The sequence below is a fragment of the Olea europaea genome, chromosome 18 (genome assembly GCF_002742605.1).
Source record: "Olea europaea var. sylvestris chromosome 18, O_europaea_v1, whole genome shotgun sequence".
In the NCBI taxonomy this organism is placed as follows: Eukaryota; Viridiplantae; Streptophyta; class Magnoliopsida; order Lamiales; family Oleaceae; genus Olea; species Olea europaea.
The window spans coordinates 96,090-110,041 of record NC_036254.1 but is presented as its reverse complement, the minus strand read 5'-3'; the positions used below and the strand labels follow the sequence as shown (position 1 = coordinate 110,041).

Below are 13,952 nucleotides of genomic sequence, written 5' to 3'. Positions count from 1 at the left end.
AGTCCAATGCATTATTTACCTTCAAGGCTTTAAATATTCCAAGTAATGCACTTTAATCCTTGAATTCAATTAATCGTGAAGTCTTTCAATTTCTAAAGTGTAGACATCGATCCCCCAAAATTCCAGATTTCATTCAATTTCGTCATTCATTCTTTTTCAAGTTACTCCAAATGAGCCGAAAACTGAAACAAACGAAAATTAACTCAAAATTAAGTATAAAATCACTAATTTGATGACATACAAGTTTAGTTGTGTGGCATAAATAAGTACACAAAATGCACTTATCACGAATAGATCGATTCGATTTGATTTGGTTCATTTTAAGAGTTAGAGGGAGATGATTTGTATTGAAATTCGTCCAAACTAACTAATTTACTTTTTGTTTCGGATTGGAGCCTAAACCAACCCAAATCAAATTGCACCCAAACCTAGGCCCCGTTTGATTCACATTATTTGGGAAAAAAATATATTTTTAAACAATGATTTGATATCATTTCAACTACACTTTTTTCAATAAAATAATATTACATACAAATCCAAAACTATTCCTCATTTTTTTAACCACACATTTTCCATCAATACACTATTCAAAAATTCATTTTTTTTCCAAAATAATGTGATTTAAATTAGGGCCTAATCAACATTTACCAAGCACAAATAGAAAATTATAATTATGAAGAATTGGCAAAATGACTCTTAACAACGGTCCCTAATCTTTAAATCTTGGTGGAAACATCTTTAACCTTCCATTTTATGAGCAAAATTGGTCTTTTTGGATGGTTTCAATCCATTCGATTAATCATTAAAGATATCAAACTTTTTTATAAGACTAAAACGTTCTTATATATATACATGTGTGACCAAAAAAAAAAAAAACTCATTTTATCAACTAATTTTTGATAAGGACATCTTCAATGCAACTATAAATCGCTTTGCAATTTGTGCTATATAAGCAGACTATAAGGTATTTAAAAAATTCATATCTAATATAAGCAGATAGGGACTCTATCAAAAAGATGTGACAAGGAAAAATCATACATTAAATACTTTCAATCTATATGAAATTGTTGTTTAATGATTAGAAACCAAATTTTAAAATTGACGTTAAGTGAATTGTATAGATTGTTATGTAGGTAGTTTTTATCTTCTAAATATATTAACAAAATCCCATTTCAGTCTACATATGAAAATATAATTTATTTATTTATTTATTTGAGTTAGCCCGCTTTTCGTCTTGATGAACTCCATATCAACTTACATCGAAGATAATTTTGTTAAACATGTTCAAGTTGCTTATATAGCACAATTTTTTGAATTGCGTAGGAGATGTTGTTCTAGCTTATTGATTGACTAAAATAATGAATTGACTTTTCTTTTTATCCTGAATTTTATTTTATTTTTGTTTTTTTATTCAATTAAATTAAGATATTTTAGATTTTATATCGAAGGTTTTAACATTTTTAACCATCAATTGAATGAAAACCATCGAAAATGACCAATTATGCCTAGAAAATTGCAATCATTTTGCAAAGCAACTGCAAAGGTTAAGCACTATTTACGCTATAAATTGCAATCTTTGAGACGAGACAAGATGTGGACAAGTCGTTTGCACTCAGCCACACAACTAAAGCTAAACAAAAAATCCATTCTCTTCTCATCTCATCTCTTCTCCAGGCTAAAAATGGTAGGTTAAAGGTCGGGATAATCTCAATGACATCAATTGCAATTGGCCGAAATCCTCATTTTTGCAGAGACCTACAAATTGAAACCATGCACTAAAGATGGACACGATTCGATGAGGACGGTTTGTTTATTCAAACAACGATTTCACTATACAAAGTAAACTATTAAAAAAATTAATATAGTGATTTAAAATCTGGACATGATGCTCAAATGAAAAAATTTCTGAACAAAAATAAAATAATATTAATATTTTGGTCCATATACAAGCATAAGTTGAATTGTATGATTTTGATTTCAAGTGATTTTTAACTATTGAACACTTAATCGAATTATATTTATTGTTTAATTTTGCTCAATATCGATATGTCATCGAGTTCACGTTGATCCAAATCAAGGATTTTTAGGTTTTATTTTGTAGGTTGATTGTATTTTATTCTCCCATAATAAGCAACCAATAATAAAACCATAGTACTTGATGTATGGCAGCCCGTACACCCCTCTCACAATAAGGGAATCCACAATTATAAAATTTATGTGGACCTCCTCATATTGTAAGAGGGCTTTATATCATAGCTTACAAGAAACTTTATTGATAATAAAATACAAAAGTTAATATCTGCCAATCAAGGAGAGATATTGTAAAATACATGTGTGGGGCTCTCTTACAGTTGGTTCAAATGTCTTCCACAAAACAGCTAACAATTGTTCTCCCCTTCAAGATCAAGATTAAGAGAGAGAAAACTTAGACAGAGAAGGGGATATAGATCTTAGGACACGTGTCATTGAACCCCTTTCCTTCCCATCTTTTCTTTCAGCCACAAAAACCCACAAACTTCCCAAAACCACAAAGCAAGAAAAGATCCTTTGCCACACTTGACACCTTCTCGAATTCTCTAAATACTATTTTATTGCAACAAAATCCAACGTGGCAACCCCCGTTCTTCTCCTTTTCTTGATTTTTTTTCTGTATTTATGCACTACTAACCTTTATTTTTGATCTCTCTTGCGTTTTATTTCTTCAAGATTTTCACTTTTTCCACTCTTCTGTGATCTGTTTCTTAATCTTAGAGCAAAATAGCTTAGCCCTTTTTCTTGTTTCATTCATTTTTTACTTCTTCATTTTTTTTCCCTCTTATTTTTCTGTGTTTTGTAATTCTTGGAGCTATGGTTGCAGAATCTCAGGTATATATTTTTCTTAAAAACCGTTACATATTTTGCTTTTGGTGTAGTATGTGGTTATGATTATATGCTAAGTGTTGAACAATTAATTTCTGGATAAATTTAAACTGAGGAATTTAGATTTAAATCTCATAGTTTTGAAATGACAAGATGGAAGAGTATTTCTATATTTGGTTTCGTATTCGATGCTAATTGCTAAATTACTCATAAAAGAAGCTAAATTTGCAATGCTATTTGTGTCAATCTGATAAATCAATTTTTGGATTCATTTGATAAGTATTTTGGAGTCGGTGTTAAGGAATTGGAACGGTGAAACGAACATATCATCGTACATTCAAGCAAGTTATTGTAGCTAATCTTTCGAGTTTTAGGACAGGTTGTAATTTTGTCCTCTCTTTGGTTGTGGATGACGAGAAGTCTAGTTTAGTTACAAGCCCTTAATCGATATTCCTATCGCATTTTAGGAAATTGATCTGTAAATCTTGAATGGTTTTTAAAAAGTTTTGATAAGCCCCTCCTATCAATTGATTCCATGTCCAGTAGAGCTGTGAAGTCAAGGGGAGGGTAAAGAGGACAGGGATTTGCATTGTGGTCGAGAGTTTAAAATTTTCTCATATTATCCTAATCTAACTGAAACAGGATAAAGGTGGAGTTACTAGCCAGGAAGGTTCAGAAACACAAAATATCTTGGCTGGAAATGGAAATGGCTATCTGCCGAAGGTTTCATTTCTTTTCACGATTTTGTCACTTGTTTCAATCTGAGTTATTCATCAAAGCCACGTAATTAGATGTCTCGTTCTCCATATTAGGTGAGGAAACCTTACACCATTACCAAACAGAGAGAAAGATGGACGGAGGAAGAACATCAAAGGTTCATCGAAGCTCTTAAGCTTTATGGCCGTGCCTGGCGCCAAATCGAAGGTGAATTTGAATTTAGGTTTGCTCAGTTCCTGCAAAAGGAATTCATTCGCTCGTTATATATTCTCTTAATGTTTTAAAGGTTTGTCTTGTGCAGAATTCGTGGGCACTAAAAGTGCAATCCAAATCCGAAGTCATGCCCAAAAATTCTTTGCGAAGGTCGGCCTTAATTCATCAAGGACTAGTCTGTATACTAAATATTACATAAAGATTTGGAGTAGATTTGCTCATTAGCTACAAAAACTTCTTCAATTCCAGGTCAATAGGGATTCAAGTAATGATGCTGAGGGATATGTTAATCCAATTGAAATTCCACCTCCTCGGCCGAAGAAGAAACCTCTCCATCCTTACCCTCGTAAAATAGTTATTTCATCCAAAACAGAATCGATGGTTTCACATCAACCTGAAATAACACCTATACCATACACACTGGCTACTGAAAGAGATAATCTCTCTCTAACCTCGGTTTTATCAGTAATTCGTTCGGTTGCTTTTGAATCTACTGAGGTGCATACATCTCGTCTCTCACCAGCTTCATGCGCTACAGACGCACATTCTGCCAACTTATTATCTACAGAAAATGATAATGAATATGTGGAATTCAGCTTAGCTGCAGAAGATAAGGATGTTCATTTATCATTCCAAATATCTTCTGCTTCAGTACCAGATAATAAATCCGCCATGGTAACCTACATGTTTATCCCTTTCTGAAAACTTTAGTTAATTTTTATTCTCATTTTCATCTCGATCTCCATGCAGAATTTCGAATTGTTTTCTCAAGACACCGCATGTTCCATTGAGCATCCAGCCACCGGAGAACCTCACGCAAGTATTAAGTTATTTGGAAAGACAGTTGTGGTAAGAGATACTCCAAAACAGTCTCTAGCAGTTGGGGAAAACTCTAAATCATTGCCACCCTATGCCATCGACGAGAACTACGACGGCAATAGCGAAAAGCATATTCACGGGTTTACATCAGACAACTTAAATTCACGGGTTGCTTTTGGATTTGTTTCTAACAGTGCAACTCCTCCTCGCTGTTTACCGCAGCATTCATTGAGCAACATGTACTTCAATACGGAGAACCATTCTAGTCTTCCTTTGTGGGTTTATCACAAAGGTCTTGTGTACCCCTATGTCTCATCTTGCATCCGAATAGGTGCAGAGAATGCCGTGGATTCTCCCTTGAGAGAAGAGCTGAAGAACGAAGAGCTTCAAATGAAAAGAACATCTGCTGATTCTGATGGCAGGCTGATTATTGAAGTCAATAGCGAATGTGATTCCTTCGAGTCAAAACGTAAAGAAAAATATAAAAAAGGTTTTGAACCCTACAAACGATGTGTAGCAGAGAGAGACGTGAACTCATCAATCTCTGTTTTAGAGGAGCGGGCAGGTCAAAGAGCTCGTGTTTGCTCATAACAATAGCCTTGTGGCGTAACTGTTTATTCTTGCACGGTCTCAACCAGAATGATTTGCCTTCACTGTGTGGATAGTTGCGTCATTCTTTGCTTTAACCTGTTTGTAGGCATTAATTTTACACACACTAAGAGAGAGCCAGTTGAATATGAGAGGACCGATGCCAATTGTGCAAGTTCCTGCAGCGTTTGCTCAGTTCTCTCAGTTCATGAGTGGCCGTGTCAACAGGAGATGTCGAGATTTTAGTCTTTCTGACTTTCAGCAAAATCTTTAACCCTTTTCGTAACGTTTACATTTCATTTTTGCTGCAACTAAGGCAGTTGCCTCATTTTAATGATAATTGTTCCTCTCGACTTTCTTGCTCCCTTACCCTTTGATTGATCATTAATGCTCTCATCAAATTCACTCCCAACTTTTTCCCCAACGGATCGGCCACCTTTTAGGTGCGAGCAAATCTCAATTTATTTCAATCAGTCCAGTTTGACAAAAAATAGAACTCCCAATAAGACTAACTCGACAACAATGTGATAAATTTATTCTCAATTCTTGAGAGATGACTCTCAACAATAGAACATAACCCTTTTCACATTCTCCCTAAGCTGCGGGAGGGGTCTCACGGCAACATTGACAGCTGGTCCCCGAGTATTCCTTGCAGCTGGACCAGCACCACTTGCCATTGATCCACCATCAGCTGTCTCCTGCTCCATGTAAAACCGAGCACGAAATGCAGCCAAATGTGCATAGTACGCGGGAGGTACTGCAGAAAATAGTTTTTAAGATAAGCTCCTCGTATTCTATTTCTACCAAGTTAAAAAGCTAATAGACAATGCAAGAAAGAAACATACCAATGGAAACAGACCGTGTGCACCGTGCGTATCTGTAAGTTGAAGAGAATAACAAGTTAGCAATTATACCACAAGAATTCACAACGGGAAAACGATCAAATAAAGAATGCATGAAGGGTGCGGCGTTTTATATCCACATTAAGTGAAGGTATGAGGATACCTGTATCCCAGCGTGGCTACAGAGATAGAAGTCAAACTCAGTAGGGTGGCAGATCTTTGAATCTACGACAGTGCCTGTAGAATAAATAAAAATAAGAAAGGCAATCTACATTTTACTCCAGTGCATAAATAGAGCTGAGGACATTCAAATAAAGTACCGGGCAGTATATTTCCACTGCGGTCAACTGCATGCTTGTCATTATGGTTATTGGCAAACAATCTAGTATGATGACGTTTCTGAACCACAACAAATGTAACTTCGGGATGATAGTTGGGTCCCAAAGATGCACATGCCTTAATTACGTCAAAAGAAGTAAGAAAATAAAAAATAAAGAAATTAGGTTTTTCTTATATAAATTAGAAACCGCCAATCAATTCTAAGATAGACAGCCAACAACACTGCTAGAAATCTAAAAGCTAATTACCTTACGAATAGCATCAAGTTCATAAAGCAATACTTGATAAAACTGCCCTTCACTGACACCATCCCTGTGGATTGAGCATGTAGCGAGGAAAGAAGGTGAAAAGGAGAGTGCAGTAGAACAGACACATAGCAAGACCGAAAGCAAAGTTACTATACCTATAGAAAATAATTCTCTGTGGCTTGTGTCTAGTTGCTTTGTAGAAAGAGACAAGAAGTTCCCTGATTAGTAAAAGCACAAATCATTATATTATGGTTCTCCAGTAATCATAAATAGCAACTCACACCATTCACAAGAAAAAAAAATCAAATAAGGGAATGGACGTTTCTTTTCAGTGAGAAATCATACTTGATCATGCCTCCTGTCACAGTCCCTCTAACAGGATCCTCCCAGGTTTTATACAAATCTTGAATGAGCTCTTGTCTATGGGCTTGAGCAGAAACCAAACCAGCGTATTTTGTGATTTGCAAATCCATGGAAGCAACAACCTGAAAGAAATTCTAGCAACAGTAAGCAACTTCAACAGAAGGGGGACATTGAATAAGAGCAATACATATTAAGCTAAGTTCCTAAAAAAGAGAACCCTACAGCAGCAATAGATGGGCTAGAATCCTCGCCCGGGTGGGGATGTGTGACGTCAGCACCAAATATAATAGTAGGCTTATCACTGACAAATGGTATCTTCCAATTAAGTGCATCAACAAGTGCAGTGTTACTCCCTCCCACCTTGACATTAATCTTCAGAGCCACATTGGCAACATACTGTCTGCTAACCCTGAAGACATGCTTCTGCAGACAGCACTGGGAGACAATGCCAAGGTCCGTCTCACATATACGCTTCAGATCACCTGTGGAAACGCGGCATCACTAAAACCATCAAATCATAATCCAGATTCACGACTTCTATAAGAACTAATGCCAAAAATCTGTCCACTTGTACCATAAAGAAAGCCATTATTGTCTGGTAATATAACTATCAACAAGTCAAGCTCCCTCCCTTGGGGCTGCAGTTTTGTCATGACTTCATGATACGTAGCTTTTAAGACTTTTTCCACCTGATCGGGGCGGGCACTCGTAACAGGAATAACAGGCTCTTGACTGAAGGTCTGTAGAGATAAACATAAATCAGAAGAGAAATAAGACAGTAAAATAATAATAGTCAAATATAATAAGATCCAAAAGACATTACCATGCCAGAAGTAACACACATTTGAGCAAGCTCGTGACAAAAGTTACGAGCCACATTCTCTGCTACATTGCGGGCAAAGTTAATGCAGATCCAACTGTTGACTTTGCCACCATTAACCATTTTCTGCAAGATATCAATCACATGATAAATGCTTTCAGCAATTTCGGTCACCAAAATATGGATTCCAATCAACTACCAAGAAATACTCTCCAGAAATATGTTAAACTCGCGTAAAATTTTGAAGATTTTCTTCTGGAAGAGATTATAGGTTGTAATTTCAGCTACCGCATATATAGGCAAAGTGTATAACAGTTCAAAGGGACGGATAGTAGAACCAATTGTATGTGAATATCATCAATTACAATTTCAAAAATTAACAAGAAATCAGCATATATAGACAACAATTCTTCCGACCTAACTAACATGACTATTTATGAAATTGAAATCACCTTATTCATCATATTCCACTGTCCAACTTGAGGAAGACAATCCTTCTCCCGACCCGAATCATGATATTTGAGCTATAAAAACAACATATAACATGCAGTTAACTTAAGAGTAAAACGACACTAAATCAAGACGATTAGTAATCTAAGTTTTTCAATTACCCAGGGAGCAGGTAGAATGCGAGCTTCAACTTTAGTCAGGCTCTCACTAATTTTAATTCCAAATTCATTGGCGAAAGAATCCTCTGCATAAGCATTATGGTGTACAGTCTGACACAGAAAAAGGTGGCCATTGCAGAATATATAAGAATAAACTACAGAGATTAAAATCCCAATACAGTAAGGAATTGGATAAAAAGAGAGTTCCTTAGATGGGAACATGAACTACACGGAATCACAAAGCAAAATGTGTTTACACGTATACATGCTAATAAAACTATCATCATAAACATTAACAGCACATAAGATAAAATCAAGCAGGAGCAGAGATGATAAAAGTTTATGCATATATAACTCTACATTCTCTCTATCACTGCATGCTGCCACAAGAAACACTAAAATGTTGTTGGTACCATCAACACTTTTTCAAGCTATTAATCCATGCATCAATAGTGGGTAGTGGATACCGCAAAGAAAATATAAAATTAAATTATTGTAAAGAATGCCATAGATACCTGAAGAATATCATCCTCCCTGTCACGGGGACGCTGACATGTGACTTTCAGAAGTGCACTGATCTGTCTATCATTCAACCTTTTAGAGTACCTTTGGCCCTCTACAATCTTGCAGACCTGTATATTAACAATATTTCAGTACCCTAAGCTGAATATATTGCTAATAACAATTAATTACAAGGGAAAGTAGCTTGACCTCCATTGGTAAATAATTTGCCTTTTGCTGATTTCCAACTTGCAGACAAGGCCACTGAGTATGTTGAATGACAAACCCATAGGTCTCTCTGAAGTATTCAACCACAGATTTCATTGTACGCCTTTCATCAACCGGAAATCTAATGGAAACCACAACTAAGATTTCAGAAAAGATATGCAAAAGGTCCTTCTAAATGGTATTAAAATAATATAATCTGACAATTTACAAATGCAGCCAGAGTGCCACAAGAAAAGGCATAAGGATATTTGGAATGTCATATGACAATATCAAATTGCAAAGCTGTAGATCCTAAAAGAGATTCTAATATAAGTTTAATGCTCAATTAATTATGTCTTCTTTGAAGTTACAATAATAATGAAAATCTAACTGTGATCCTTACGCCAACTCTCGTGTTGCTTGTGAAGTCAAACCAGAGATGCGGTATTTCCTGCGCATATTTCCTCGATGAGTAACCTCAACCTTTATTCCTCTCAGCGCCTTCTTGATCTGGAATTCCAGCAATTAAAATGAGTGTGAGGAGTCATAATTGTCTTGGAAGAAACAAATTTGTATTAAGTAGATGGACAAGAGGTTTCTTACACCATAGTTTGGTTAACCAGCTTTTATTATTTTGTAAAACTTTAGCCTCTATTTCTTTATTTTTCTGGCTAAGCAACTTCTTAAAACAATGTAATTTATTTCTTATTGGAGCAATAACTTCCATTCAGCTCATCAGACCAGCTATACTCATTACTAAAGGTATAACTCAAGTATTTCCAAATAATCGCTGTAGCTCACAAGTCACCCTAGTTAGTTGCATGAAAGTAGGATACTGTTGTTGATGAAAAAAATATGATTGTATGTCCCACCAAATTGAATTGTGTTCATGAATCTAGAAAATAGTGAGCTACCTTATCCTTGCTCCATTTCCAATGATTCTAAGGTTTCCTCAAAGCATATCTGTAGGGTTCCCTCATTGGCAAGATAGATGTCTACTCATTTCCAGACTTCAACGTGGCTTATAATAACAAAGAGGTTTTGGTGATTCTACAACACTTCGACTTTAAATCCCTCACTAGTCACTACGAGAATCTAGCTTTGCTAACTGGTGCAACAACAGAATGTGAAAATAAGATAAAAGCTTAATAATCTTAAAAAAAAAAAAAAATAACATGCACGTAATAAATTTGACTATCATCAGAGCAGCCCTCTTCTTATAAAGGTATTGGAAGAAGAGCTAAACTCCAAATTCTAGTGCACTAAGAAAAAGAAATTAACGTCCTAAAACAAGAAGAAAAATAATAATCTACTCCTAATAGCAATAGAAATCCTATCAACAAAATTGAGAAAATTTATAATAATCAATCCCAAGACTAGTAGTAATAATTGATTTCCAGCTACGTCTTGAACCTCACAATCGTCAGCACTCAGCAGATGTTCCTATCAGGCTCAACCCTAAAATGGTGCTCCAAATCATTGAGCATCAAGCTTGCCTATCACAGTCGAGGAAACAGAGCATAAAATTTGTAGGATATCTGAAATTTACATAAAAAGAATTCGAAACAATTGGAAACTGTACAGCACATTGTTTGAAAAAACTAGGCATAAGCCTTGATTTGTGCCTAACATGAGGATATCATTAAACGTCTCAAGTGTCCCTTTTATGCGTTAATTTACTGAGGCTTAAGCCTCAACCCGAAGCCTACGGGCAACTAAGGTGTTTGCTCAATTTCTAGTCGTTTGTAAGCTTTTTATTGTTAGTCTTGAGCTTTTAGCTATTATAAATAGCCTAAAATGTTGTATGGGTTCTTTTATTTTCATTTTTCTACCTTCTGCCTCGCTGACGAAGGAGTATCCAATTTAGCCTTCTCACAACCATACAGCAAAGATGCCTCACGAAAAAATACATGTAAAAAGAGAAAATATCTAACCTTCACACGATCAGCATCAGACAATGGTCTAGAGACATCTTTATTGAGAAGCTGTGTGACAAAGTCGATCACTGGGAGTGGCTCAATGAAAGCAGTTGATGACATGTCTGAAAATGAAAGAAGAAAGAGATAATAATAATTGATACGTCAAAGCAGCTTCAGGGGAGAAGATATCAGGTAGTTCTATCAGGAGCAAATAACCCGAAATTTATTTGAAATGGCAAGTATAAGAGAACCAATGAAAGACTTAATCACCAATATTCAGTGACAATCCCATCTGAGTGGGGCGTATACTTTGATAGAAACCACGCCAACTTTCAAGCCCTTCACCAAGAGGCCTTCTACCTAAATGAGGGGAATAGAATGAGCGACCAACCGGACAATACCTGCATCCAATAGAAAAATCAGCATAAGTATTTTGAAAAAATGTAATACTGATAAGATCAAAAAAGTCAGCAGTGTATACCGAGAGGTTGGTAATTCACGCAGAACAATGTCTAAAACCTGCAAAGCTTCTTGAGGGGCATCAGCCTGCCTGCCTTGTAAAAACATCCCTAAATGGTGCAAGTCAGCACGTGCAGCCAACTTGATTGCAACCCTGAATTCCTTCTCTCGCCTACATTCAATAAAAAATATAAGAACTCACAGCCTATTAGTTACTGAAGGAAAAATATCCTTTGCCAGCAAAGGAGTGAACAATGGCTAAAGATAACAAAGAAGGAAACCTGGTATTGCCTGGACCATCTTCCTCGTCAATAAGAGGGACTTTGAACTCTTTTGAGACAAAAGGGAGAGGCCCAGCAGTGTAAAGACTCTTTCTACCATCATAAGCTGGAAGCCTCTTTCCAAGATGAGATTCCCTATATAGCCTCACTAACTGCCCCATCACAGCACGATTAACACCACGGGACGTAACTTCAGGTGTAATTGTTACCTATTGCATACAGAACAAGAACTAATGATGTTAAGTAATCAACGAACTTCAATAGATGCAGTAACATAGAATATCCTACATCATATTGATGCAAGTCCTTGTCAGGCAGCTCAACGAAAAAGTGGTTGGCCTTCACAATACACTTGGTACCATAGCTTCCCTTTCCAGGCCGACGAGGAAATCTCATTGACTTGCTCGACGCAGGTTGCATTCCTTCGCTTGGAGCAGCTTCTGGCTCGATCACAAGTTGCTGAAGTTTCCCTGTCACTTCTGAAGGTGTTGGCTCAGGTGGCTGGCATGAGGAGCCTGCCTCAGAATATGACTCTGTTGAACTGCCATAGGGCACAGGCTGAATGGTAACATCAGATTGATGTGGAGACTGAACGTGTTGGTGCAGCTCTAGCGCTGGTGGTTTAGACCACATGGTAGAAGATGGCCCCGGCCTGCCATATGGCACTGCTTCAGGGGTCACTGCAGTTTGATATGGAGCATGGGTAGCTTGATGCAGCTCGGGATTCGGTGGCCTAGAAGGGCCACCAGCAGGTGTCCCGGGCCCACGACCAACACGGCGTCCAGCTTGCTGTTGGTGATGACCACCCCGACCCTGCTGAATTTCAGGAGGTCCACCATAGTATTGCTGCCGGGAAATTCCACCACCTACATCACCACGGCCTCCACGCTGGGATCCCCTTCCACGACCTCCACCTTGATATCCACCTGGATGCTGCGGCTGCTGTTGCATAGGTGGTCTTTGGGCACCTGCACGCCCTCCTCCAGTTTGCTGGGACTCAGAGCTCTCACTTCCACCAGGAAGGTCAGTTGGCCTCTTCCTCACCATAATTGTATCAACTGCACGGAAGAGATTAACAGAGATCAATCAACATTTCCACTACATTCAGACTACATTACTACCATTAAATGGCATCGTTCATATAGACAATTAACACAAAAATTGAGAGAACAATATATATGATGAACGATTATTAAATGAATGATCACTAACTGTCTATAATTGGATACAAACATTTCTTTAAACTGTGTATTTGGGGTCATCGTAATCCAATCAATCTTACTTGTATGTAATTGACCTTTTCTTCTGAAAAACTCCATATGCCAGAAGCAAGCAATACGCCTTAGAAATAAACCCTTATCATCTTTAAATTTCCATAACATTTTTTTAAGTTCCAAAAACCCTAACCTTTAAACGGGAAAAAAAAATCAGACAAGAAAACAAAAATAAAATAAAATTTAAGCTCGACCATTTTACTCTTATTAACCCCCCACAAAATCAATTTTCTAACAAAGAAACAATTTCAAAAAAATAAAAAAATCTGATCACCGAAATAACTCATCAAAAAAGGCAGAATTGTTTTTAAAAATTTCTTGAAACTCAATCCAGAAACATAATACCTTAAAGCAAGCAAAAATCAGTAAAAATCACATCAAATCCTTAAAATAACACACATAGTCAAGATCATAAACTGCTAAAACCAGTTTCAAGTTCTTACCTTACAACGGGTATGAAGAATTCAAATATCAACAAGACCCCTCACCACAGTCACCAGTCACCAACCACACCACATCAAACTCCGACAGTCGCAGATGGTTATGTACGCAGCCTGTATGTATACAAACAAATACACCGAACGAGTGCGTTTTGCCTGAGTGGGCGAGTCGGTATTTGGTGTGCCTACAGTGGTTTCGAGGAGTGAGAGAGAGACATGTAAAACTACTAAAATGCCATTGACATATTGTTGGTTAAAATATTTTTTTTAAAAAAGGAAGATTTAGAAACCTAATCAATGCTATAATTAGTTAGGCTATTTTGAATTTGGAAAATTCTATTTATACATAATTATTGCATATAATGATGTACATAATATGATGTGGCAATCATCCGATTATTAATGTGTAAGTGTGAGATTTGAATTAAAGGTTGGATCTCGTGCCACGTGTAATT

General features: G+C 36.7%; 2 protein-coding genes across 2 annotated transcripts; one reads left to right on the top strand and one right to left on the bottom strand.

Annotated features, from left to right (window-relative positions):
- Window positions 1-2,521: 2,521 nt before the first annotated feature.
- LOC111367031 lies at window positions 2,522-5,562 on the top strand. Its single transcript, XM_022987709.1, has 6 exons — window positions 2,522-2,865; window positions 3,502-3,582; window positions 3,672-3,783; window positions 3,878-3,939; window positions 4,039-4,464; window positions 4,540-5,562. Exons 1-6 carry the CDS (start codon window positions 2,848-2,850, stop codon window positions 5,197-5,199), a joined length of 1,359 nt encoding a protein of 452 aa, XP_022843477.1. The 5' UTR covers window positions 2,522-2,847; the 3' UTR covers window positions 5,200-5,562.
- A 577-nt stretch (window positions 5,563-6,139) lies between these two features.
- Window positions 6,140-13,742, bottom strand: LOC111367030 (protein argonaute 1B-like). The gene is made up of 19 exons (XM_022987708.1): window positions 13,501-13,742; window positions 12,072-12,841; window positions 11,784-11,992; window positions 11,525-11,674; window positions 11,314-11,444; window positions 11,059-11,165; window positions 9,528-9,634; window positions 9,128-9,266; window positions 8,932-9,048; window positions 8,420-8,527; window positions 8,261-8,332; window positions 7,812-7,934; window positions 7,563-7,728; window positions 7,211-7,470; window positions 6,971-7,110; window positions 6,781-6,843; window positions 6,626-6,689; window positions 6,359-6,494; window positions 6,140-6,275 (listed from the first exon to the last, which is right to left on the bottom strand). The coding sequence occupies exons 2-19, from the start codon at window positions 12,828-12,830 to the stop codon at window positions 6,169-6,171; spliced, it is 2,958 nt and encodes a 985-aa protein (XP_022843476.1). The 5' UTR covers window positions 12,831-12,841; window positions 13,501-13,742; the 3' UTR covers window positions 6,140-6,168.
- Between the last annotated feature and the right edge of the window lie 210 nt (window positions 13,743-13,952).

What these genes read in the sequence shown, in the direction of transcription:
- LOC111367031 (XM_022987709.1), top strand. An exon ending in TGCCTGGCGCCAAATCGAAG is followed by an intron (nt 3,784 to 3,877) that starts GTGAATTTGAAT and finishes TGTCTTGTGCAG; the next exon opens with AATTCGTGGGCACTAAAAGT. An exon ending in CAGATAATAAATCCGCCATG is followed by an intron (nt 4,465 to 4,539) that starts GTAACCTACATG and finishes ATCTCCATGCAG; the next exon opens with AATTTCGAATTGTTTTCTCA.
- LOC111367030 (XM_022987708.1), bottom strand. Translation starts at nt 12,830, where the DNA reads ATGGTGAGGAAGAGGCCAACTGACCTTCCTGGTGGAAGTGAGAGCTCT. An exon ending in CTGATGCTGATCGTGTGAAG is followed by an intron (nt 9,635 to 11,058) that starts GTTAGATATTTT and finishes CTGGAATTCCAG; the next exon opens with ATCAAGAAGGCGCTGAGAGG. An exon ending in CAAATTATTTACCAATGGAG is followed by an intron (nt 9,049 to 9,127) that starts GTCAAGCTACTT and finishes GTTAATATACAG; the next exon opens with GTCTGCAAGATTGTAGAGGG.